General features: G+C 31.0%; 1 protein-coding gene across 1 annotated transcript; it reads left to right on the plus strand.

Annotated features, from left to right (window-relative positions):
- Positions 1-13605: 13605 nt before the first annotated feature.
- On the plus strand, positions 13606-15231 carry LOC136041389 (uncharacterized). The gene has a single exon (XM_065726043.1). It carries the CDS (start codon positions 13606-13608, stop codon positions 15229-15231), a length of 1626 nt encoding a protein of 541 aa, XP_065582115.1.
- The last annotated feature ends 9849 nt before the right edge of the window (positions 15232-25080 follow it).

A 25080-nucleotide genomic window follows, 5' to 3' on the forward strand; every position in this document is an offset into this window, starting at 1 on the left:
TCCAGGGTAATAGCTACGTATGTTGGAAAAATGAAGATATTAGACTATTTTATGATTGCAAATGGTAAAGAATGTGATTAAAGGCTCTTTTCCTATGTCAAAAGTTTTAGTTTTCGAGGGTAATAGCTACGTATGTTGAAAAAATGAAGATATTAGACTATTTTATGATTGCCAATGGTAAAGAATTTGATTAAAGGCTCTTTTCCTATGTCAAAAGTTTTAGCTTTCGAGGGTAATAGCTACGTATGTTAAAAAATGAAGATATTAGACTATTTTATGATTGCAAATGGTAAAGAATGTGATTAAAGGCTCTTTTCCTATTTCAAAAGTTTTAGTTTTTGAGGGTAATAACTACGTATGTTGAAAAAAATGAAGATATTAGACTATTTTATGATTGCAAATGGTAAAGAATGTGATTAAAGGCTCTTTTCCTATTTCAAAAGTTTTAGTTTTCGAGGGTAATAGCTATGTCTGTAGAAAAAATGAAGATATTAGACTATTTTATGATTGCACAAGGTAAAGCATTTGATTAAAGGCTCTTTTCCTATTTCAAAAGTTTTAGTTTTCGAGGGTAATAGCTACGTATGTTGAAAAAATGAAGATATTAGACTATTTTATGATTGCACATGGTAAAGAATGTGATTAAAGGCTCTTTTCCTATGTCAAAAGTTTTATTTTTCGAGGGTAATAGCTACGTATGTTGAAAAAATGAAGATATTAGACTATTTTATGATTGCAAATGGTAAAGAATGTGATTAAAGGCTCTTTTCCTATTTCAAAAGTTTTAGTTTTCGAGGGTAATAGCTACGTATGTTAAAAAAATGAAGATATTAGACTATTTTATGATTGCACATGGTAAAGAATGTGATTAAAGGCTCTTTTCCTATGTCAAAAGTTTTAGTTTTCGAGGGTAATAGCTATATATGTTGAAAAATGAAGATATTAGACTATTTTATGATTGCAAATGGTAAAGAATGTGATTAAAGGCTCTTTTCCTATTTCAAAAGTTTTAGTTTTCGAGGGTAATAGCTTTATCTATGGAAAAAATGAAGATATTAGACAATTTTATGATTGCACATGGTAAAGAATGTGATTAAAGGTTCTTTTCCTATGTCAAAAGTTTTAGTTTTCGAGGGTAATAGCTACGTATGTTGAAAAAATGAAGATATTAGACTATTTTATGATTGCAAATGGTAAAGAATGTGATTAAAGGCTCTTTTCCTATGTCGAAAGTTTTAGTTTTCGAGGGTAATAGCTACGTATGTTGAAAAAATGAAGATATTAAACTATTTTATGATTGCAAATGGTAAAGAATGTGATTAAAGGCTCTTTTCCTATGTCAAAAGTTTTAGTTTTCCAGGGTAATAGCTACGTATGTTGGAAAAATGAAGATATTAGACTATTTTATGATTGCAAATGGTAAAGAATGTGATTAAAGGCTCTTTTCCTATGTCAAAAGTTTTAGTTTTCGAGGGTAATAGCTACATATGTTGAAAAAATGAAGATATTAGACTTTTTTATGATTGCCAATGGTAAAGAATTTGATTAAAGGCTCTTTTCCTATGTCAAAAGTTTTAGCTTTCGAGGGTAATAGCTACGTATGTTAAAAAATGAAGATATTAGACTATTTTATGATTGCAAATGGTAAAGAATGTGATTAAAGGCTCTTTTCCTATTTCAAAAGTTTTAGTTTTTGAGGGTAATAGCTTTGTCTGTGGAAAAAATGAAGATATTAGATAATTTTATGATTGCAAATGGTAAAGAATGTGATTAAAGGCTCTTTTCCTATTTCAAAAGTTTTAGTTTTTGAGGGTAAAAGCTACGTATGTTGAAAAAATGAAGATATTAGACTATTTTATGATTGCAAATGGTAAAGAATGTGATTAAAGGCTCTTTTCCTATGTCTAAAGTTTTAGTTTTCGAGGGTAATAGCTACGTATGTTGAAAAAAATGAAGATATTAGACTATTTTATGATTGCAATGGTAAAGAATGTGATTAAAGGCTCTTTTCCTATTTCAAAAGTTTTAGTTTTCGAGGGTAATAGCTATGTCTGTAGAAAAAATGAAGATATTAGACTATTTTATGATTGCACAAGGTAAAGAATGTGATTAAAGGCTCTTTTCCTATTTCAAAAGTTTTAGTTTTCGAGGGTAATAGCTACGTATGTTGAAAAAATGAAGATATTAGACTATTTTATGATTGCACATGGTAAAGAATGTGATTAAAGGCTCTTTTCCTATGTCAAAAGTTTTATTTTTCGAGGGTAATAGCTACGTATGTTGAAAAAATGAAGATATTAGACTATTTTATGATTGCAAATGGTAAAGAATGTGATTAAAGGCTCTTTTCCTATTTCAAAAGTTTTAGTTTTCGAGGGTAATAGCTATGTCTGTAGAAAAAATGAAGATATTAGACTATTTTATGATTGCACAAGGTAAAGAATGTGATTAAAGGCTCTTTTCCTATTTCAAAAGTTTTAGTTTTCGAGGGTAAAAGCTACGTATGTTGAAAAAATGAAGATATTAGACTATTTTATGATTGCAAATGGTAAAGAATGTGATTAAAGGCTCTTTTCCTATGTCTAAAGTTTTAGTTTTCGAGGGTAATAGCTACGTATGTTGAAAAAAATGAAGATATTAGACTATTTTATGATTGCAATGGTAAAGAATGTGATTAAAGGCTCTTTTCCTATTTCAAAAGTTTTAGTTTTCGAGGGTAATAGCTATGTCTGTAGAAAAAATGAAGATATTAGACTATTTTATGATTGCACAAGGTAAAGAGTGTGATTAAAAGCTCTTTTCCTATTTCAAAAGTTTTAGTTTTCGAGGGTAATAGCTACTTATGTTGAAAAAATGAAGATATTAGACTATTTTATGATTGCACATGGTAAAGAATGTGATTAAAGGCTCTTTTCCTATGTCAAAAGTTTTATTTTTCGAGGATAATAGCTACGTATGTTGAAAAAATGAAGATATTAGACTATTTTATGATTGCAAATGGTAAAGAATGTGATTAAAGGCTCTTTTCCTATTTCAAAAGTTTTAGTTTTCGAGGGTAATAACTACGTATGTTGAAAAAATGAAGATATTAGACTATTTTATGATTGCACATTGTAAAGAATGTGATTAAAGGCTCTTTTCCTATGTCAAAAGTTTTAGTTTTCGAGGGTAATAGCTATATATGTTGAAAAAATGAAGATATTAGACTATTTTATGATTGCAAATGGTAAAGAATGTGATTAAAGGCTCTTTTCTATTTCAAAAGTTTTAGTTTTCGAGGGTAATAGCTTTATCTATGGAAAAAATGAAGATATTAGACAATTTTATGATTGCACATGGTAAAGAATGTGATTAAAGGTTCTTTTCCTATGTCAAAAGTTTTAGTTTTCGAGGGTAATAGCTACGTATGTTGAAAAAATGAAGATAAAAGACTATTTTATGATTGCAAATGGTAAAGAATGTGATTAAAGGCTCTTTTCCTATGTCGAAAGTTTTAGTTTTCGAGGGTAATAGCTACGTATGTTGAAAAAATGAAGATATTAGACTATTTTATGATTGCAAATGGTAAAGAATGTGATTAAAGGCTCTTTTCCTATGTCAAAAGTTTTAGTTTTCGAGGGTAATAGCTACGTATGTTGAAAAAATGAAGATATTAGACTATTTTATGATTGCAAATGGTAAAGAATTTGATTAAAGGCTCTTTTCCTATGTCTAAAGTTTTAGTTTTCGAGGGTAATAGCTACGTATGTTGAAAAAAATAAAGATATTAGACTATTTTATGATTGCAAATGGTAAAGAATGTGATTAAAGGCTCTTTTCCTATTTCAAAAGTTTTAGTTTTCGAGGGTAATAGCTATGTCTGTAGAAAAAATGAAGATATTAGACTATTTTATGATTGCAAATGGTAAAGAATGTGATTAAAGGCTCTTTTCCTATTTCAAAAGTTTTAGTTTTCGAGGGTAATAGCTATGTCTGTAGAAAAAATGAAGATATTAGACTATTTTATGATTGCACAAGGTAAAGAATGTGATTAAAGGCTCTTTTCCTATTTCAAAAGTTTTAGTTTTCGAGGGTAATAGCTACGTATGTTGAAAAAATGAAGATATTAGACTATTTTATGATTGCACATGGTGAAGAATGTGATTAAAGGCTCTTTTTCTATGTCAAAAGTTTTATTTTTCGAGGGTAATAGCTACGTATGTTGAAAAAATGAAGATATTAGACTATTTTATGATTGCAAATGGTAAAGAATGTGATTAAAGGCTCTCTTCCTATTTCAAAAGTTTTAGTTTTCGAGGGTAAAAGCTTCGTATGTTGAAAAAATGAAGATATTAGACTATTTTATGATTGCAAATGGTAAAGAATGTGATTAATGGCTCTTTTCCTATGTCTAAAGTTTTAGTTTTCGAGGGTAATAGCTACGTATGTTGAAAAAAATGAAGATATTAGACTATTTTATGATTGCAAATGGTAAAGAATGTGATTAAAGGCTCTTTTCCTATTTCAAAAGTTTTAGTTTTCGAGGGTAATAGCTATGTCTGTAGAAAAAATGAAGATATTAGACTATTTTATGATTGCACAAGGTAAAGAATGTGATTAAAGGCTCTTTTCCTATTTCAAAAGTTTTAGTTTTCGAGGGTAATAGCTACGTATGTTGAAAAAATGAAGATATTAGACTATTTTATGATTGCAGATGGTAAAGAATGTGATTAAAGGCTCTTTTCCTAAGTCAAAAGTTTTATTTTCAAGGGTAATAGCTACGTTTGTTGAAAAAATGAAGATATTAGACTATTTTATGATTGCAAATGGTAAAGAATGTGATTAAAGGCTCTTTTCCTATTTCAAAAGTTTTAGTTTTCGAGGGTAATAGCTACGTATGTTGAAAAAATGAAGATATTAGACTATTTTATGATTGCACATGGTAAAGAATGTGATTAAAGGCTCTTTTCCTATGTCAAAAGTTTTAGTTTTCGAGGGTAATAGCTATATATGTTGAAAAAATGAAGATATTACACTATTTTATGATTGCAAATGGTAAAGAATGTGATTAAAGGCTCTTTTCCTATTTCAAAAGTTTTAGTTTTCGAGGGTAATAGCTACGTATGTTGAAAAAATGAAGATATTAGACTATTTTATGATTGCAAATGGTAAAGAATGTGATTAAAGGCTCTTTTCCTATTTCAAAAGTTTTAGTTTTCGAGGGTAATAGCTACGTATGTTGAACAAATGAAGATATTAGACTATTTTATGATTGCACATGGTAAAGAATGTGATTAAAGGCTCTTTTCCTATGTCAAAAGTTTTAGTTTTCGAGGGTAATAGCTATATATGTTGAAAAAATGAAGATATTAGACTATTTTATGATTGCAAATGGTAAAGAATGTGATTAAAGGCTCTTTTCCTATTTCAAAAGTTTTAGTTTTTGAGGGTAATAGCTACGTATGTTGAAAAAATGAAGATATTAGACTATTTTATGATTGCAAATGGTAAAGAATGTGATTAAAGGCTCTTTTCCTATGTCAAAAGTTTTAGTTTTCGAGGGTAATAGCTACGTATGTTGAAAAAATGAAGATATTAGACTATTTTATGATTACCAATGGTAAAGAATTTGATTAAAGGCTCTTTTCCTATGTCAAAAGTTTTAGTTTTCGAGGGTAATAGCTACGTATGTTGAAAAAATGAAGATATAGACTATTTTATGATTGCAAATGGTAAAGAATGTGATTAAAGGCTCTTTTCCTATTTCAAAAGTTTTAGTTTTTGAGGGTAATAGCTTTGTCTGTGGAAAAAATGAAGATATTAGACAATTTTATGATTGCACATGGTAAAGAATGTGATTAAAGGCTCTTTTCCTATTTCAAAAGTTTTAGTTTTCGAAGGTAAAAGCTACGTATGTTGAAAAAATGAAGATATTAGACTATTTTATGATTGCAAATGGTAAAGAATGTGATTAAAGGCTCTTTTCCTATGTCTAAAGTTTTAGTTTTCGAGGGTAATAGCTACGTATGTTGAAAAAAATGAAGATATTAGACTATTTGATGATTGCAAATGGTAAAGAATGTGATTAAAGGCTCTTTTCCTATTTCAAAAGTTTTAGTTTTCGAGGGTAATAGCTATGTCTGTAGAAAAAATGAAGATATTAGACTATTTTATGATTGCACAAGGTAAAGAATGTGATTAAAGGCTCTTTTCCTATTTCAAAAGTTTTAGTTTTCGAGGGTAATAGCTACGTATGTTGAAAAAATGAAGATATTAGACTATTTTATGATTGCAAATGGTAAAGAATGTGATTAAAGGCTCTTTTCCTATGTCTAAAGTTTTAGTTTTGAGGGTAATAGCTAAGTATGTTGAAAAAAATGAAGATATTAGACTATTTTATGATTGCAAATGGTAAAGAATGTGATTAAAGGCTCTTTTCCTATTTCAAAAGTTTTAGTTTTCGAGGGTAATAGCTATGTCTGTAGAAAAAATGAAGATATTAGACTATTTTATGATTGCACAAGGTAAAGAATGTGATTAAAGGCTCTTTTCCTATTTCAAAAGTTTTAGTTTTCGAGGGTAATAGCTACGTATGTTGAAAAAATGAAGATATTAGACTATTTTATGATTGCACATGGTAAAGAATGTGATTAAAGGCTCTTTTCCTATGTCAAAAGTTTTATTTTTCGAGGGTAATAGCTACGTATGTTGAAAAAATGAAGATATTAGTCTATTTTATGATTGCAAATGGTAAAGAATGTGATTAAAGGCTCTTTTCCTATTTCAAAAGTTTTAGTTTTCGAGGGTAAAAGCTACGTATGTTGAAAAAATGAAGATATTAGACTATTTTATGATTGCAAATGGTAAAGAATGTGATTAAAGGCTCTTTTCCTATGTCTAAAGTTTTAGTTTTCGAGGGTAATAACTACGTATGTTGAAAAAAATGAAGATATTAGACTATTTTATGATTGCAAATGGTAAAGAATGTGATTAAAGGCACTTTTCCTTTTTCAAAAGTTTTAGTTTTCGAGGGTAATAGCTATGTCTGTAGAAAAAATGAAGATATTAGACTATTTTATGATTGCACAAGGTGAAGCATGTGATTAAAGGCTCTTTTCCTATTTCAAAAGTTTTAGTTTTCGAGGGTAATAGCTACGTATGTTGAAAAAATGAAGATATTAGACTATTTTATGATTGCACATGGTAAAGAATGTGATTAAAGGCTCTTTTCCTATGTCAAAAGTTTTATTTTTCGAGGGTAATAGCTACGTATGTTGAAAAAATGAAGATATTAGACTATTTTATGATTGCAAATGGTAAAGAATGTGATTAAAGGCTCTTTTCCTATTTCAAAAGTTTTAGTTTTCGAGGGTAATAGCTACGTATGTTAAAAAAATGAAGATATTAGACTATTTTATGATTGCACATGGTAAAGAATGTGATTAAAGGCTCTTTTCCTATGTCAAAAGTTTTAGTTTTCGAGGGTAATAGCTATATATGTTGAAAAAATGAAGATATTAGACTATTTTATGATTGCAAATGGTAAAGAATGTGATTAAAGGCTCTTTTCCTATTTCAAAAGTTTTAGTTTTCGAGGGTAATAGCTTTATCTATGGAAAAAATGAAGATATTAGACAATTTTATGATTGCACATGGTAAAGAATGTGATTAAAGGTTCTTTTCCTATGTCAAAAGTTTTAGTTTTCGAGGGTAATAGCTACGTATGTTGAAAAAATGAAGATATTAGACTATTTTATGATTGCAAATGGTAAAGAATGTGATTAAAGGCTCTTTTCCTATGTCGAAAGTTTTAGTTTTCGAGGGTAATAGCTACGTATGTTGAAAAAATGAAGATATTAAACTATTTTATGATTGCAAATGGTAAAGAATGTGATTAAAGGCTCTTTTCCTATGTCAAAAGTTTTAGTTTTCGAGGTTAATAGCTAGGTATGTTGGAAAAATGAAGATATTAGACTATTTTATGATTGCAAATGGTAAAGAATGTGATTAAAGGCTTTTTTCCTATGTCAAAAGTTTTAGTTTCCGAGGGTAATAGCTACGTATGTTGAAAAAATGAAGATATTAGACTATTTTATGATTGCAAATGGTAAAGAATGTGATTAAAGGCTCTTTTCCTATTTCAAAAGTTTTAGTTTTTGAGGGTAATAGCTTTGTCTGTGGAAAAAATGAAGATATTAGATAATTTTATGATTGCAAATGGTAAAGAATGTGATTAAAGGCTCTTTTCCTATTTCAAAAGTTTTAGTTTTTGAGGGTAAAAGCTACGTATGTTGAAAAAATGAAGATATTATACTATTTTATGATTGCAAATGGTAAAGAATGTGATTAAAGGCTCTTTTCCTATGTCTAAAGTTTTAGTTTTCGAGGGTAATAGCTACCTTAGTTTGAAAAAATGAAGATATTAGACTATTTAATGATTGCACATGGTAAAGAATGTGATTAAAGGCTCTTTTCCTATGTCAAAAGTTTTATTTTTCGAGGGTAATAGCTACGTATGTTGAAAAAATGAAGATATTAGACTATTTTATGATTGCAAATGGTAAAGAATGTGATTAAAGGCTCTTTTCCTATTTCAAAAGTTTTAGTTTTCGAGGGTAATAGCTATGTCTGTAGAAAAAATGAAGATATTAGACTATTTTATGATTGCACAAGGTAAAGAATGTGATTAAAGGCTCTTTTCCTATTTCAAAAGTTTTAGTTTTCGAGGGTAAAAGCTACGTATGTTGAAAAAATGAAGATATTAGACTATTTTATGATTGCAAATGGTAAAGAATGTGATTAAAGGCTCTTTTCCTATGTCTAAAGTTTTAGTTTTCGAGGGTAATAGCTACGTATGTTGAAAAAAATGAAGATATTAGACTATTTTATGATTGCAATGGTAAAGAATGTGATTAAAGGCTCTTTTCCTATTTCAAAAGTTTTAGTTTTCGAGGGTAATAGCTATGTCTGTAGAAAAAATGAAGATATTAGACTATTTTATGATTGCACAAGGTAAAGAGTGTGATTAAAGGCTCTTTTCCTATTTCAAAAGTTTTAGTTTTCGAGGGTAATAGCTACGTATGTTGAAAAAATGAAGATATTAGACTATTTTATGATTGCACATGGTAAAGAATGTGATTAAAGGCTCTTTTCCTATGTCAAAAGTTTTATTTTTCGAGGATAATAGCTACGTATGTTGAAAAAATGAAGATATTAGACTATTTTATGATTGCAAATGGTAAAGAATGTGATTAAAGGCTCTTTTCCTATTTCAAAAGTTTTAGTTTTCGAGGGTAATAACTACGTATGTTGAAAAAATGAAGATATTAGACTATTTTATGATTGCACATTGTAAAGAATGTGATTAAAGGCTCTTTTCCTATGTCAAAAGTTTTAGTTTTCGAGGGTAATAGCTATATATGTTGAAAAAATGAAGATATTAGACTATTTTATGATTGCAAATGGTAAAGAATGTGATTAAAGGCTCTTTTCCTATTTCAAAAGTTTTAGTTTTCGAGGGTAATAGCTTTATCTATGGAAAAAATGAAGATATTAGACAATTTTATGATTGCACATGGTAAAGAATGTGATTAAAGGTTCTTTTCCTATGTCAAAAGTTTTAGTTTTCGAGGGTAATAGCTACGTATGTTGAAAAAATGAAAATAAAAGACTATTTTATGATTGCAAATGGTAAAGAATGTGATTAAAGGCTCTTTTCCTATGTCGAAAGTTTTAGTTTTCGAGGGTAATAGCTACGTATGTTGAAAAAATGAAGATATTAAACTATTTCATGATTGCAAATGGTAAAGAATGTGATTAAAGGCTCTTTTCCTATGTCAAAAGTTTTAGTTTTCGAGGGTAATAGCTACGTATGTTGAAAAAATGAAGATATTAGACTATTTTATGATTGCAAATGGTAAAGAATGTGATTAAAGGCTCTTTTCCTATGTCAAAAGTTTTAGTTTTCGAGGGTAATAGCTACGTATGTTGAAAAAATGAAGATATTAGACTATTTTATGATTGCAAATGGTAAAGAATGTGATTAAAGGCTCTTTTCCTATGTCTAAAGTTTTAGTTTTCGAGGGTAATAACTACGTATGTTGAAAAAAATAAAGATATTAGACTATTTTATGATTGCAAATGGTAAAGAATGTGATTAAAGGCTCTTTTCCTATTTCAAAAGTTTTAGTTTTCGAGGGTAATAGCTATGTCTGTAGAAAAAATGAAGATATTAGACTATTTTATGATTGCAAATGGTAAAGAATGTGATTAAAGGCTCTTTTCCTATTTCAAAAGTTTTAGTTTTCGAGGGTAATAGCTATGTCTGTAGAAAAAATGAAGATATTAGACTATTTTATGATTGCACAAGGTAAAGAATGTGATTAAAGGCTCTTTTCCTATTTCAAAAGTTTTAGTTTTCGAGGGTAATAGCTACGTATGTTGAAAAAATGAAGATATTAGACTATTTTATGATTGCACATGGTAAAGAATGTGATTAAAGGCTCTTTTTCTATGTCAAAAGTTTTACTTTTCGAGGGTAATAGCTACGTATGTTGAAAAAATGAAGATATTAGACTATTTTATGATTGCAAATGGTAAAGAATGTGATTAAAGGCTCTTTTCCTATTTCAAAAGTTTTAGTTTTCGAGGGTAAAAGCTACGTATGTTGAAAAAATGAAGATATTAGACTATTTTATGATTGCAAATGGTAAAGAATGTGATTAAAGGCTCTTTTCCTATGTCTAAAGTTTTAGTTTTCGAGGGTAATAGCTACGTATGTTGAAAAAAATGAAGATATTAGACTATTTTATGATTGCAAATGGTAAAGAATGTGATTAAAGGCTCTTTTCCTATTTCAAAAGTTTTAGTTTTCGAGGGTAATAGCTATGTCTGTAGAAAAAATGAAGATATTAGACTATTTTATGATTGCACAAGGTAAAGAATGTGATTAAAGGCTCTTTTCCTATTTCAAAAGTTTTAGTTTTCGAGGGTAATAGCTACGTATGTTGAAAAAATGAAGATATTAGACTATTTTATGATTGCACATGGTAAAGAATGTGATTAAAGGCTCTTTTCCTATGTCAAAAGTTTTATTTTTCAAGGGTAATAGCTACGTATGTTGAAAAAATGAAGATATTAGACTATTTTATGATTGCAAATGGTAAAGAATGTGATTAAAGGCTCTTTTCCTATTTCAAAAGTTTTAGTTTTCGAGGGTAATAGCTACGTATGTTGAAAAAATGAAGATATTAGACTATTTTATGATTGCACATGGTATAGAATGTGATTAAAGGCTCTTTTCCTATGTCAAAAGTTTTAGTTTTCGAGGGTAATAGCTATATATGTTGAAAAAATGAAGATATTACACTATTTTATGATTGCAAATGGTAAAGAATGTGATTAAAGGCTCTTTTCCTATTTCAAAAGTTTTAGTTTTCGAGGGTAATAGCTACGTATGTTGAAAAAATGAAGATATTAGACTATTTTATGATTGCAAATGGTAAAGAATGTGATTAAAGGCTCTTTTCCTATTTCAAAAGTTTTAGTTTTCGAGGGTAATAGCTACGTATGTTGAACAAATGAAGATATTAGACTATTTTATGATTGCACAGGGTAAAGAATGTGATTAAAGGCTCTTTTCCTATGTCAAAAGTTTTAGTTTTCGAGGGTAATAGCTATATATGTTGAAAAAATGAAGATATTAGACTATTTTATGATTGCAAATGGTAAAGAATGTGATTAAAGGCTCTTTTCCTATTTCAAAAGTTTTAGTTTTTGAGGGTAATAGCTACGTATGTTGAAAAAATGAAGATATTAGACTATTTTATGATTGCAAATGGTAAAGAATGTGATTAAAGGCTCTTTTCCTATGTCAAAAGTTTTAGTTTTCGAGGGTAATAGCTACGTATGTTGAAAAAATGAAGATATTAGACTATTTTATGATTACCAATGGTAAAGAATTTGATTAAAGGCTCTTTTCCTATGTCAAAAGTTTTAGTTTTCGAGGGTAATAGCTACGTATGTTGAAAAAATGAAGATATAGACTATTTTATGATTGCAAATGGTAAAGAATGTGATTAAAGGCTCTTTTCCTATTTCAAAAGTTTTAGTTTTTGAGGGTAATAGCTTTGTCTGTGGAAAAAATGAAGATATTAGACAATTTTATGATTGCACATGGTAAAGAATGTGATTAAAGGCTCTTTTCCTATTTCAAAAGTTTTAGTTTTCGAAGGTAAAAGCTACGTATGTTGAAAAAATGAAGATATTAGACTATTTTATGATTGCAAATGGTAAAGAATGTGATTAAAGGCTCTTTTCCTATGTCTAAAGTTTTAGTTTTCGAGGGTAATAGCTACGTATGTTGAAAAAAATGAAGATATTAGACTATTTGATGATTGCAAATGGTAAAGAATGTGATTAAAGGCTCTTTTCCTATTTCAAAAGTTTTAGTTTTCGAGGGTAATAGCTATGTCTGTAGAAAAAATGAAGATATTAGACTATTTTATGATTGCACAAGGTAAAGAATGTGATTAAAGGCTCTTTTCCTATTTCAAAAGTTTTAGTTTTCGAGGGTAATAGCTACGTATGTTGAAAAAATGAAGATATTAGACTATTTTATGATTGCACATGGTAAAGAATGTGATTAAAGGCTCTTTTCCTATGTCAAAAGTTTTATTTTTCGAGGGTAATAGCTACGTATGTTGAAAAAATGAAGATATTAGACTATTTTATGATTGCAAATGGTAAAGAATGTGATTAAAGGCTCTTTTCCTATTTCAAAAGTTTTAGTTTTCGAGGGTAAAAGCTACGTATGTTGAAAAAATGAAGATATTAGACTATTTTATGATTGCAAATGGTAAAGAATGTGATTAAAGGCTCTTTTTCTATGTCTAAATATTTTAGTTTTCGAGGGTAATAGCTACGTATGTTGAAAAAAATGAAGATATTAGACTATTTTATGATTGCAAATGGTAAAGAATGTGATTAAAGGTTCTTTTCCTATTTCAAAAGTTTTAGTTTTCGAGGGTAATAGCTATGTCTGTGGAAAAAATGAAGATATTAGACTATTTTATGATTGCAAGAGGTAAAGAATTTGATTAAAGGCTCTTTTCCTAGGTCAAAAGTTTTAGTTTTTGAGGGTAATAGCTATATATGTTGAAAAAATGAAGATATTACACTATTTTATGATTGCAAATGGTAAAGAATGTGATTAAAGGCTCTTTTCCTATTTCAAAAGTTCTAGTTTTCGAGGGTAATAGCTACGTATGTTGAAAAAATGAAGATATTAGACTATTTTATGATTGCAAATGGTAAAGAATGTGATTAAAGGCTCTTATCCTATGTATTACCCTCTCTGAAGGCTTTACTGATTCTAGGTGGGAGCAAAGGTGGAAGCTAAGCTTGCAAATTGCCACGGCGGTGGTGGCGTTGCAAGCAAGGATGCTCCCCCCTTCCGTCCCTAGACAGTAGAGCGAACCCGCCAGCACACCTCATAGCGGTGAGAGGGTGTAAACGTCACCTAGCTTCACGCCAAGCGAAGTGACGGCCAACGTGCTCCGGGTGACCCGCAGGACTGGGGCCCCTGCGGTTAATCATACCCAAGAAACATCCAGAATTATGTTAAATATGTCTAATATGAGAGCGAATTTGGCTACGGCATTCCCGGCATTAAGCGATGCGTCGAGGCTGGCGACCTCGTCGAAAAGTGAGCTAGCTACCATACTATCAAGGAGACATGGCCTGAATATCGGCTGCTGGAACCTCTGTTCCATCAAATGTTCACTAACGCAAGCCTTCGTAGCTGAAGAATTTTATTTATATAACCTGGACATACTCTGTGTTTCAGAGACAAGATTAAATGAACAAATGACACTTGACCTAATAGCCCCTTCGGGTAAAAAGGCCATACCATTGAATTCTGGCCCAATGGATGGATCCGGCCTCGCAGGAGTGGGAATAATCATGACACCCAAGATCGCATCGGGACTCCTTGACTATGAAGCAGTGTCTGACAGAATTGTGATGGCCCGTTTAAAAGGTCAGAGTAATAACCTGACAATACTATCTGTATATGCCCCTATTCGTGACGCCCCTGACCACTTGAAAGACAAATTCTATGCTGACCTCCAAATGACTATGAATAAAATTCCTCGTAAGGACATCCTCGTGATCGGTGGTGACTTCAATGCCAGGGTTGGCACGAGACTAAACGATTCTGAATGGGCCATTGGCAACCACGGTTTGGGCGACCGGTGCATTAACGGAGTCAGACTTCTCATGTTCGCTATGCTGAATAATCTCAGTGTGGCTAATACATGGTTTAAACACAAACCTTGCCACACTTACACTTGGAGATCCCGAGATGGTAGAACCCGCGCCCAAATTGACTATTTACTCGTTTCTCGTCGCTGGAAGTCAATGATTAAAGACTCGAGAGTATACAGAGGGGCGGACACTGGATCAAAAAGTGGATCCGACCATTTATTACTAAAATCAAAAGTTAGATTCAGACTCAGCTCCAAAAAAGTATCTGCACCTAGACGCATCCTAGACACAACGAAACTCAAACTCCCTGAAATCAAAGAGACCTTTATGCTCGAACTTACAAACCGTTTCACGGCGTTGCAAGATAATGACCGAGAATTTAAGACCAATCAAGCAATTTCTGAGACCGAGACAAGTGCCATGACCGAACAAGATAATTTTAACCCATCACTAAATATAGAAAAGCGCTGGATCAAGTTCCGAAATCAAGTGAAAGAGGCAGCTACAAAAATTCTCGGAGTAAGGGACAAAAAATCCAAAAGATGGATTTCTCAGAAGACAATGGAACTCTCTGTAAGGAAGAAACAAATGACTGATAAACACTCTGCTTCTTTTAAAGCACTCCGCCAAGAATGTCACAAATCTGCTAAGGCAGACAAACAAACATATTGGTCTAATGTAGCCTGTGAAATGGAAAAAGCTGCTGCACGCAATGATTCACGGAAACTCTACCAGCTCCTAGGAGAATCAACCGGGAAAAAGAAGCAAAGATCTACCCCCACGCTACTTAGTAAGGACAACAAGCTTCTCACGAGCAAAGAAGATCGCATCGAACGATGGCGTGCTCACTTCCAGGAGCTTCTTCACCTATCAGAAAATGACCACAGCCAACCCATTCCATCCCACAGCAGTTCTGAGTCACCATTCTTGTATAAGGATTGCAATATCGCCCCTCTCCAAGCAGAGAAGAAATTATTCATGCCGTAAAACTATTAAAAAATAATAAAAGCCCTGGCATTGACGAATTACCAGCTGAACTTCTCAAGGCCCTTCCAGAAGCGGCTATCGACGAGCTCCACAACTTACTCACGGATGTCTGGGTCAACGAATACATTCCTGAAGAGTGGAGAACCTCTATAATAATTCCTGTATTTAAGAAAGGGGATCGAGCCGATTGTAAAAATTATAGAGGAATTTCCCTGATACCCATTTCTGCAAAAGTTTTCACAATAATAGTATTAAATAGGTTCAGAAATATTAGAAATGATCGGACGAGGCCAAATCAAGCAGGATTCAGACCTGGTATGGGATGTTGCGATCATATTTTTAGCCTGAGACAGATCCTGGAACACCGCCTTATACACCAGCAGGAAACAATACAAGTCTTTATCGACTTTGTAACGGCTTTTGACTCGGTAAAGAGAATTGCCATCTGGGATGCAATGAGGGATGATGGAGTACCCGAAAAGATAGTCCGTTTAATTAAGGCGTATTACGTGGGAACGAGGGCATTTATAAGAGCTGACGGAGAAATCTCAAAAGAAATATCAATTGACAAAGGAGTGCGACAGGGTTGTGCCTTATCGCCTATTTTATTTAACTTTGTCATTGACCAGATAATGAAGACTCTTGACAAATACAAAGGTGTGACAATCAGTCCAGCACTATCAATAACAGACCTTGATTACGCTGATGATGTGGATATATTGGCTGACTCGATAATAGAAGCACAGCTCATGATAGACGACATTGCTGCTAGATCCCTTGCTACTGGACTAAAGATCAGCCAATCGAAAACAAAATCGATGCGCACCTCTGGGCTAGATGAAACTCCAATCACATTGAATGGCATCCCAATCGAGGACGTCCAGAATTTCAAATATCTAGGCTCCCTAATAAATCCCAAGGGCGAAGCTCTAAGCGAAATACAAAGCCGCATCTCCGCAGCCTGGGCAGCATTCATCCAGCTTCGGAAGTGCCTCTGGCTACGAAATGAAATTTCCCTTCGAACAAAGCTCCGGATATATAACGCTTTGGTCCTCTCTGTGCTTCTTTATGGTTGCGAAACGTGGCCCCTCAGAGCTGGGGAAGCTAATAACCTGAATGTCTTCCACCACAAGTGTCTTCGCTGTATTCTTGGCCTGCGTCTCTCTGACCGCGTCCGTAACGATGTCATCAGAAGAAGATGTGGTGATATACCACTTGTCTCTGATGTTGTCAAAGTGAGATGTCTACGATGGTTCGGGCATACACTGCGCCGACCGGATGACTCGTTCAGCAAACAGTGCTTGAAATGCCAACCCCTTGCGCACTGGAAAAGGAAGCCTGGAGGACAAAAAAAGACATGGTTATCAACAGTTAGAGCCGACCTCGAGCCAATGGGAGGTTTCAAGAAGCACGGGCACCGATGGAATAGACAATGGATCCAGTTGATTGAGCCAATCGCACTTGAAAGAGAGCAATGGAGAGAGGCATGTCGACAAATTCTGGATGCCCCGATGGGCCTGGACAAGGCTCGAACGTGACCCAAGTACAAGTACAAGTATCCTATGTCAAAAGTTTTAGTTTTCGAGGGTAATAGCTACGTATGTTGAAAAAATGAAGATATTAGACTATTTTATGATTGCAAATGGTAAAGAATGTGATTAAAGGCTCTTTTCCTATTTCAAAAGTTTTAGTTTTCGAGGGTAATAGCTACGTATGTTGAAAAAATGAAGATATTAGACTGTTTTATGATTGCACATGGTAAAGAATGTGATTAAAGGCTCTTTTCCTATGTCAAAAGTTTTAGTTTTCGAGGGTAATAGCTATATATGTTGAAAAAATGAAGATATTAGACTATTTTATGATTGCAAATGGTAAAGAATGTGATTAAAGGCTCTTTTCCTATTTCAAAAGTTTTAGTTTTCGAGGGTAATAGCTAGGTATGTTGAAAAAATGAAGATATTAGACTATTTTATGATTGCCAATGGTAAAGAATTTGATTAAAGGCTCTTTTCCTATGTCAAAAGTTTTAGTTTTCGAGGGTAATAGCTATATATGTTGAAAAAATGAAGATATTAGACTATTTTATAATTGCAAATGGTAAAGAATGTGATTAAAGGCTCTTTTCCTATTTCAAAAGTTTTAGTTTTCGAGGTTAATAGCTAGGTATGTTGAAAAAATGAAGATATTAGACTATTTTATGATTGCAAATTGTAAAGAATGTGATTAAAGGCTCTTTTCCTATTTCAAAAGTTTTAGTTTTTGAGGGTAATAGCTTTGTCTGTGGAAAAAATGAAGATATTAGACAATTTTATGATTGCACATGGTAAAGAATGTGATTAAAGGCTCTTTTCCTATTTCAAAAGTTTTAGTTTTCGAGGGTAAAAGCTACGTATGTTGAAAAAATGAAGATATTAGACTATTTTATGATTGCAAATGGTAAAGAATGTGATTAAAGGCTCTTTTCCCATGTCTAAAGTTTTAGTTTTCGAGGGTAATAGCTACGTATGTTGAAAAAAAATGAAGATATTAGACTATTTGATGATTGCAAATGGTAAAGAATGTGATTAAAGGCTCTTTTCCTATTTCAAAAATTTAGTTTTCGAGGGTAATAGCTATGTCTGTAGAAAAAATGAAGATATTAGACTATTTTATGATTGCACAAGGTAAAGAATGTGATTAAAGGCTCTTTTCCTATTTCAAAAGTTTTAGTTTTCGAGGGTAATAGCTACGTATGTTGAAAAAATGAAGATATTAGACTATTTTATGATTGTACATGGTAAAGAATGTGATTAAAGGCTCTTTTCCTATGTCATGTTGAAAAAATGAAGATATTAGACTATTTTATGATTGTACATGGTAAAGAATGTGATTAAAGGCTCTTTTCCTATGTCAAAAGTTTTATTTTTCGAGGGTAATAGCTACGTATGTTGAAAAAATGAAGATATTAGACTATTTTATGATTGCAAATGGTAAAGAATGTGATTAAAGGCTCTTTTCCTAATTCAAAAGTTTTAGTTTTCGAGGGTAAAAGCTACGTATGTTGAAAAAATGAAGATATTAGACTATTTTATGATTGCAAATGGTTAAGAATGTGATTAAAGGCTCTTTTCCTATTTCAAAAGTTTTAGTTTTCGAGGGTAATAGCTATGTCTGTAGAAAAAATGAAGATATTAGACTATTTTATGATTGCACAAGGTAAAGAATGTGATTAAAGGCTCTTTTCCTATTTCAAAAGTTTTAGTTTTCGAGGGTAATAGCTACGTATGTTGAAAAAATGAAGATATTAGACTATTTTATGATTGCACATGGTAAAGAATGTGATTAAAGGCTCTTTTCCTATGTCAAAAGTTTTATTTTTCGAGGGTAATAGCTACGTATGTTGAAAAAATGAAGATATTAGACTATTTTATGATTGCAAATGGTAAAGAATGTGATTAAAGGCTCTTTTCCTATATCAAAAGTTTTAGTTTTCGAGGGTAATAGCTTTATGTATGGAAAAAATGAAGATATTAGACAATTTTATGATTGCACATGGTAAAGAATGTGATTAAAGGTTCTTTTCCTATGTCAAAAGTTTTAGTTTTCGAGGGTAATAGCTACGTATGTTGAAAAAATGAAGATATTAGACTATTTTATGATTGCAAATGGTAAAGAATGTGATTAAAGGCTCTTTTCCTATGTCGAAAGTTTTAGTTTTCGAGGGTAATAGCTACGTATGTTGAAAAAATGAAGATATTAAACTATTTTATGATTGCAAATGGTAAAGAATGTGATTAAAGGCTCTTTTCCTATGTCAAAAGTTTTAGTTTTCGAGGGTAATAGCTACGTATGTTGAAAAAATGAAGGCTCTTTTCCTATGTCGAAAGTTTTAGTTTTCGAGGGTAATAGCTACGTATGTTGAAAAAATGAAGATATTAAACTATTTTATGATTGCAAATGGTAAAGAATGTGATTAAAGGCTCTTTTCCTATGTCAAAAAGTTTTAGTTTTCGAGGTAATAGCTACGTATGTTGAAAAAAAATGAAGATATTAGACTATTTTATGATTGCAAATGGTAAAGAATGTGATTAAAGGCTCTTTTCCTATGTCAAAAGTTTTAGTTTTCGAGGGTAATAGCTACGTATGTTGAAAAAATGAAGATATTAGACTATTTTATGATTGCCAATGGTAAAGAATTTGATTAAAGGCTCTTTTCCTATTTCAAAAGTTTTAGTTTTCGAGGGTAATAGCTTTATCTATGGAAAAAATGAAGATATTAGACAATTTTATGATTGCACATGGTAAAGAATGTGATTAAAGGTTCTTTTCCTATGTCAAAAGTTTTAGTTTTCGAGAGTAATAGCTACGTATGTTGAAAAAATGAAGATATTAGACTATTTTATGATTGCAAATGGTAAAGAATGTGATTAAAGGCTCTTTTCCTATGTCAAAGGATTTAGTTTTCGAGGGTAATAGCTACGAATGTTGAAAAAATGAAGATATTAGACTATTTTATGATTGCAAATGGTAAAGAATGTGATTAAAGCTCTTTTCCTATATCAAAAGTTTTAGTTTTCGATGGTAATAGCTACGAATGTTGAAAAAATGAAGATATTAGACTATTTTATGATTGCAAATGGTAAAGAATGTGATTAAAGGCTCTTTTCCTATTTCAAAAGTTTTAGTTTTTGAGGGTAATAGCTTTGTCTGTGGAAAAAATGAAGATATTAGACAATTTTATGATTGCACATGGTAAAGAATGTGATTAAAGGCTCTTTTCCTATTTCAAAAGTTTTAGTTTTCGAGGGTAAAAGCTACGTATGTTGAAAAAATGAAGATATTAGACTATTTTATGGTGTCAAATGGTAAAGAATGTGATTAAAGGCTCTTTTCCTATGTCTAAAGTTTTAGTTTTCGAGGGTAATAGCTACGTATGTTGAAAAAAATGAAGATATTAGACTATTTTATGATTGCAAATGGTAAAGAATGTGATTAAAGGCTCTTTTCCTATTTCAAAAGTTTTAGTTTTCGAGGGTAATAGCTACGTATGTTGAAAAAATGAAGATATTAGACTATTTTATGATTGCACATGGTAAAGAATGTGATTAAAGGCTCTTTTCCTAAGTCAAAAGTTTTATTTTTTCGAGGGTAATAAGTACGTTTGTTGAAAAAATGAAGATATTAGACTATTTTATGATTGCAAATGGTAAAGAATGTGATTAAAGGCTCTTTTCCTATTTCAAAAGTTTTAGTTTTCGAGGGTAAAAAGCTACGTATGTTGAAAAAATGAAGATATTAGACTATTTTATGATTGCAAATGGTAAAGAATGTGATTAAAGGCTCTTTTCCTATGTCTAAAGTTTTAGTTTTCGAGGGTAATAGCTACGTATGTTGAAAAAAATGAAGATATTAGACTATTTTAAAAATTGCAAATGGTAAAGAATGTGATTAACGGCTCTTTTCCTATTTCAAAAAGTTTTAGTTTTCGAGGGTAATAGCTATGTCTGTAGAAAAAATGAAGATATTAGACTATTTTATGATTGCACAAGGTAAATAATGTGATTAAAGGCTCTTTTCCTATTTCAAAAGTTTTAGTTGTCGAGGGTAATAGCTACGTATGTTGAAAAAATGAAGATATTAGACTATTTTATGATTGCACATGGTAAAGAATGTGATTAAAGGCTCTTTTCCTATGTCAAAAGTTTTATTTTTCGAGGGTAATAGCTACCTATGTTGAAAAATTGAAGATATTAGACTATTTTATGATTGCAAATGGTAAAGAATGTGATTAAAGGCTCTTTTCCTATTTCAAAAGTTTTAGTTTTCGAGGGTAATAGCTACGTATGTTGAAAAAATGAAGATATTAGACTATTTTATGATTGCACATGGTAAAGAATGTGATTAAAGGCTCTTTTCCTATGTCAAAGTTTTAGTTTTCGAGGGTAATAGCTATATATGTTGAAAAAATGAAGATATTAGACTATTTATGATTGCAAATGGTAAAGAATGTGATTAAAGGCTCTTTTCCTATTTCAAAAGTTTTAGTTTTCGAGGGTAATAGCTTTATCTATGGAAAAAATGAAGATATTAGACAATTTTATGATTGCACATGGTAAAGAATGTGATTAAAGGTTCTTTTCCTATGTCAAAAGTTTTAGTTTTCGAGGGTAATAGCTACGTATGTTGAAAAAATGAAGATATTAGACTATTTTATGATTGCAAATGGTAAAGATGTGATTAAAAGGCTCTTTTCCTATGTCGAAAGTTTTAGTTTTCGAGGGTAATAGCTACGTATGTTGAAAAAATGAAGATATTAAACTATTTTATGATCGCAAACGGTAACGAATGTGATTAAAGGCTCTTTTCCTATGTCAAAAGTTTTAGTTTTCGAGGGGTAATAGCTTTGTCTGTGGGAAAAATGAAGATATTAGACAATTTTATGATTGCAAATGGTAAAGAATGTGATTAAAGGCTCTTTTCCTATGTCAAAAGTTTTAGTTTTCGAGGGTAATAGCTACGTATGTTGAAAAAATGAAGATATTAGACTATTTTATGATTGCACATGGTAAAGAATGTGATTAAAGGCTCTTTTCCTATTTCAAAAGTTTTAGTTTTCGAGGGTAAGAGCTTTGTCTGTCGAAAAAATGAAGATATTAGACTATTTTATGATTGTACATGGTAAAGAATGTGATTAAAGGCTCTTTTCCTATGTCAATAGTTTTAGTTTTCGAGGGTAATAGCTACGCATGTTGAAAAAATGAAGATATTAGACAATTTTATGATTGCAAATGGTAAAGAATGTGATTAAAGGCTCTTTTCCCATGTCAAAAGTTTTAGTTTTCGAGGGTAATAGCTACGTATGTTGAAAAAATGAAGATATTAGACTATTTTATGATTGCACATGGTAAAGAATGTGATTAAAGGCTCTTTTCCTATTTCAAAAGTTTTAGTTTTCGAGGGTAATAGCTACGTATGTTGAAAAAATGAAGATATTAGACTATTTTATGATTGCAAATGGTAAAGAATGTGATTAAAGGCTCTTTTCCTATTTCAAAAGTTTTAAATTTCGAGGGTAATAGCTACGTATGTTAAAAAAATGAAGATATTAGACTATTTTATGATTGCAAATGGTAAAGAATGTGATTAAAGGCTCTTTTCCTATTTCAAAAGTTTTAGTTTTCGATGGTAATAGCTTTGTCTGTGGAAAAAATGAAGATATTTGACAATTTTATGATTGCAAATGGTAAAGAATGTGATTAAAGGCTCTTTTCCTATTTCAAAAGTTTTAGTTTTCGAGGGTAATAGCTACGTATGTTGAAAAAATGAAGATATTAGACTATTTTATGCTTTGTCTGTGGGAAAAATGAAGATATTAGACAATTTTATGATTGCAAATGGTAAAGAATGTGATTAAAGGTTCTTTTCCTAAGTCAAAAGTTTTAGTTTTCGAGGGTAATAGCTACGTATGTTCAAAAATGAAGATATTAGACTATTTTATGATTGCACATGGTAAAGAATGTGATTAAAGGCTCTTTTCCTATTTCAAAAGTTTTAGTGATTAAAGGCTCTTTTCCTATGTCAAAAGTTTTTTTTCGATGGTAATAGCTACGTATGTTGAAAAAATGAAGATATTAGACAATTTTATGATTGCAAATGGTAAAGAATGTGATTAAAGGCTCTTTTCCCATGTCAAAAGTTTTAGTTTTCGAGGGTAATAGCTACGTATGTTGAAAAAATGAAGATATTAGACTATTTTATGATTGCACATGGTAAAGAATGTGATTAAAGGCTCTTTTCCTATTTCAAAAGTTTTAGTTTTCGAGGGTAATAACTACGTATGTTGAAAAAATGAAGATATTAGACTATTTTATGATTGCACATGGTAAAGAATGTGATTAAAGGCTCTTTTCCTATTTCAAAAGTTTTAGTTTTCGAGGGTAATAGCTACGTATGTTGAAAAAATGAAGATATTAGACTATTTTATGATTGCAAATGGTAAAGAATGTGATTAAAGGCTCTTTTCCTATTTCAAAAGTTTTAGTTAACGAGGGTAATAGCTACGTATGTTGAAAAAATGAAGATATTAGACTATTTTATGATTGCAAATGGTAAAGAATGTGATTAAAGGCTCTTTTCCTATGTCAAAAGTTTTAGTTTTTGAGGGTAATAGCTACGTATGTTGAAAAAATGAAGATATTACATAATTTTATGATTGCAAATGGTAAAGAATGTGATTAAAGGCTCTTTTCCTATTTCAAAAGTTTTAGTTTTTGAGGGTAATAGCTTTGTCTGTGGAAAAAATGAAGATATTAGACAATTTTATGATTGCACATGGTAAAGAATGTGATTAAAGGCTCTTTTCCTATTTCAAAAGTTTTAGTTTTCGAGGGTAAAAGCTACGTATGTTGAAAAAATGAAGATATTAGACTATTTTATGATTGCAAATGGTAAAAATTGTGATTAAAGGCTCTTTTCTTATTTCAAAAGTTTTAGTTTTCGAGGGTAATAGCTACGTAGGTTGAAAAAATGAAGATATTAGACAATTTTATGATTGCACATGGTAAAGAATGTGATTAAAGGCTCTTTTCCTATTTCAAAAGTTTTAGTTTTCGAGGGTAATAGCTACGTAGGTTGAAAAAATGAAGATATTAGACAATTTTATGATTGCACATGGTAAAGAATGTGATTAAAGGCTCTTTTCCTATTTCAAAAGTTTTAGTTTTCGAGGGTAATAGCTACGTATGTTGAAAAAATGAAGATATTAGACTATTTTATGATTGCAAATGGTAAAGAATGTGATTAAAGGTTCTTTTCCTATTTCAAAAGTTTTAGTTTTCGAGGGTAATAGCTACGTAGGTTGAAAAAATGAAGATATTAGACAATTTTATGATTGCACATGGTAAAGAATGTGATTAAAGGCTATTTTCCTATTTCAAAAGTTTTAGTTTTCGAGGGTAATAGCTACGTATGTTGAAAAAATGAAGATATTAGACTATTTTATGATTGCAAATGGTAAAGAATGTGATTAAAGGCTCTTTTCCTATGACAAAAGTTTTAGTTTTCGAGGGTAATAGCTACGTATGTTGAAAAAATGAAGATATTAGACTATTTTATGATTGCCAATGGTAAAGAATGTGATTAAAGGCTCTTTTCCTATGTCAAAAGTTTTAGTTTTCGAGGGTAATAGCTATGTCTGTAGAAAAAATGAAGATATTAGACAATTTTATGATTGCACATGGTAAAGAATGTGATTAAAGGCTCTTTTCCTATTTCAAAAGTTTTAGTTTTCGAGGGTAATAGCTACGTATGTTGAAAAAATGAAGATATTAGACTATTTTATGATTGCAAATGGTAAAGAATGTGATTAAAGGCTCTTTTCCTATTTCAAAAGTACTAGTTTTCGAGGGTAATAGCTACGTATGTTGAAAAAAATGAAGATATTAGACTATTTTATGATTGCAAATGGTAAAGAATGTGATTAAAGGCTCTTTTCCTATTTCAAAAGTTTTAGTTTTCGAGGGTAATAGCTATGTCTGTAGAAAAAATTAAGATATTAGACAATTTTATGATTGCACATGGTAAAGAATGTGATTAAAGGCTCTTTTCCTATTTCAAAAGTTTTAGTTTTCGAGGGTAATAGCTACGTATGTTGAAAAAATGAAGATATTAGACTATTTTATGATTGCAAATGGTAAAGAATGTGATTAAAGGTTCTTTTCCTATTTCAAAAGTTTTAGTTTTCGAGGGTAATAGCTACGTAGGTTGAAAAAATGAACATATTAGACAATTTTATGATTGCACATGGTAAAGAATGTGATTAAAGGCTATTTTCCTATTTCAAAAGTTTTAGTTTTCGAGGGTAATAGCTAC

This window comes from Artemia franciscana, unplaced genomic scaffold (genome assembly GCF_032884065.1).
Source record: "Artemia franciscana unplaced genomic scaffold, ASM3288406v1 PGA_scaffold_187, whole genome shotgun sequence".
NCBI classification, from domain to species: Eukaryota; Metazoa; Arthropoda; class Branchiopoda; order Anostraca; family Artemiidae; genus Artemia; species Artemia franciscana.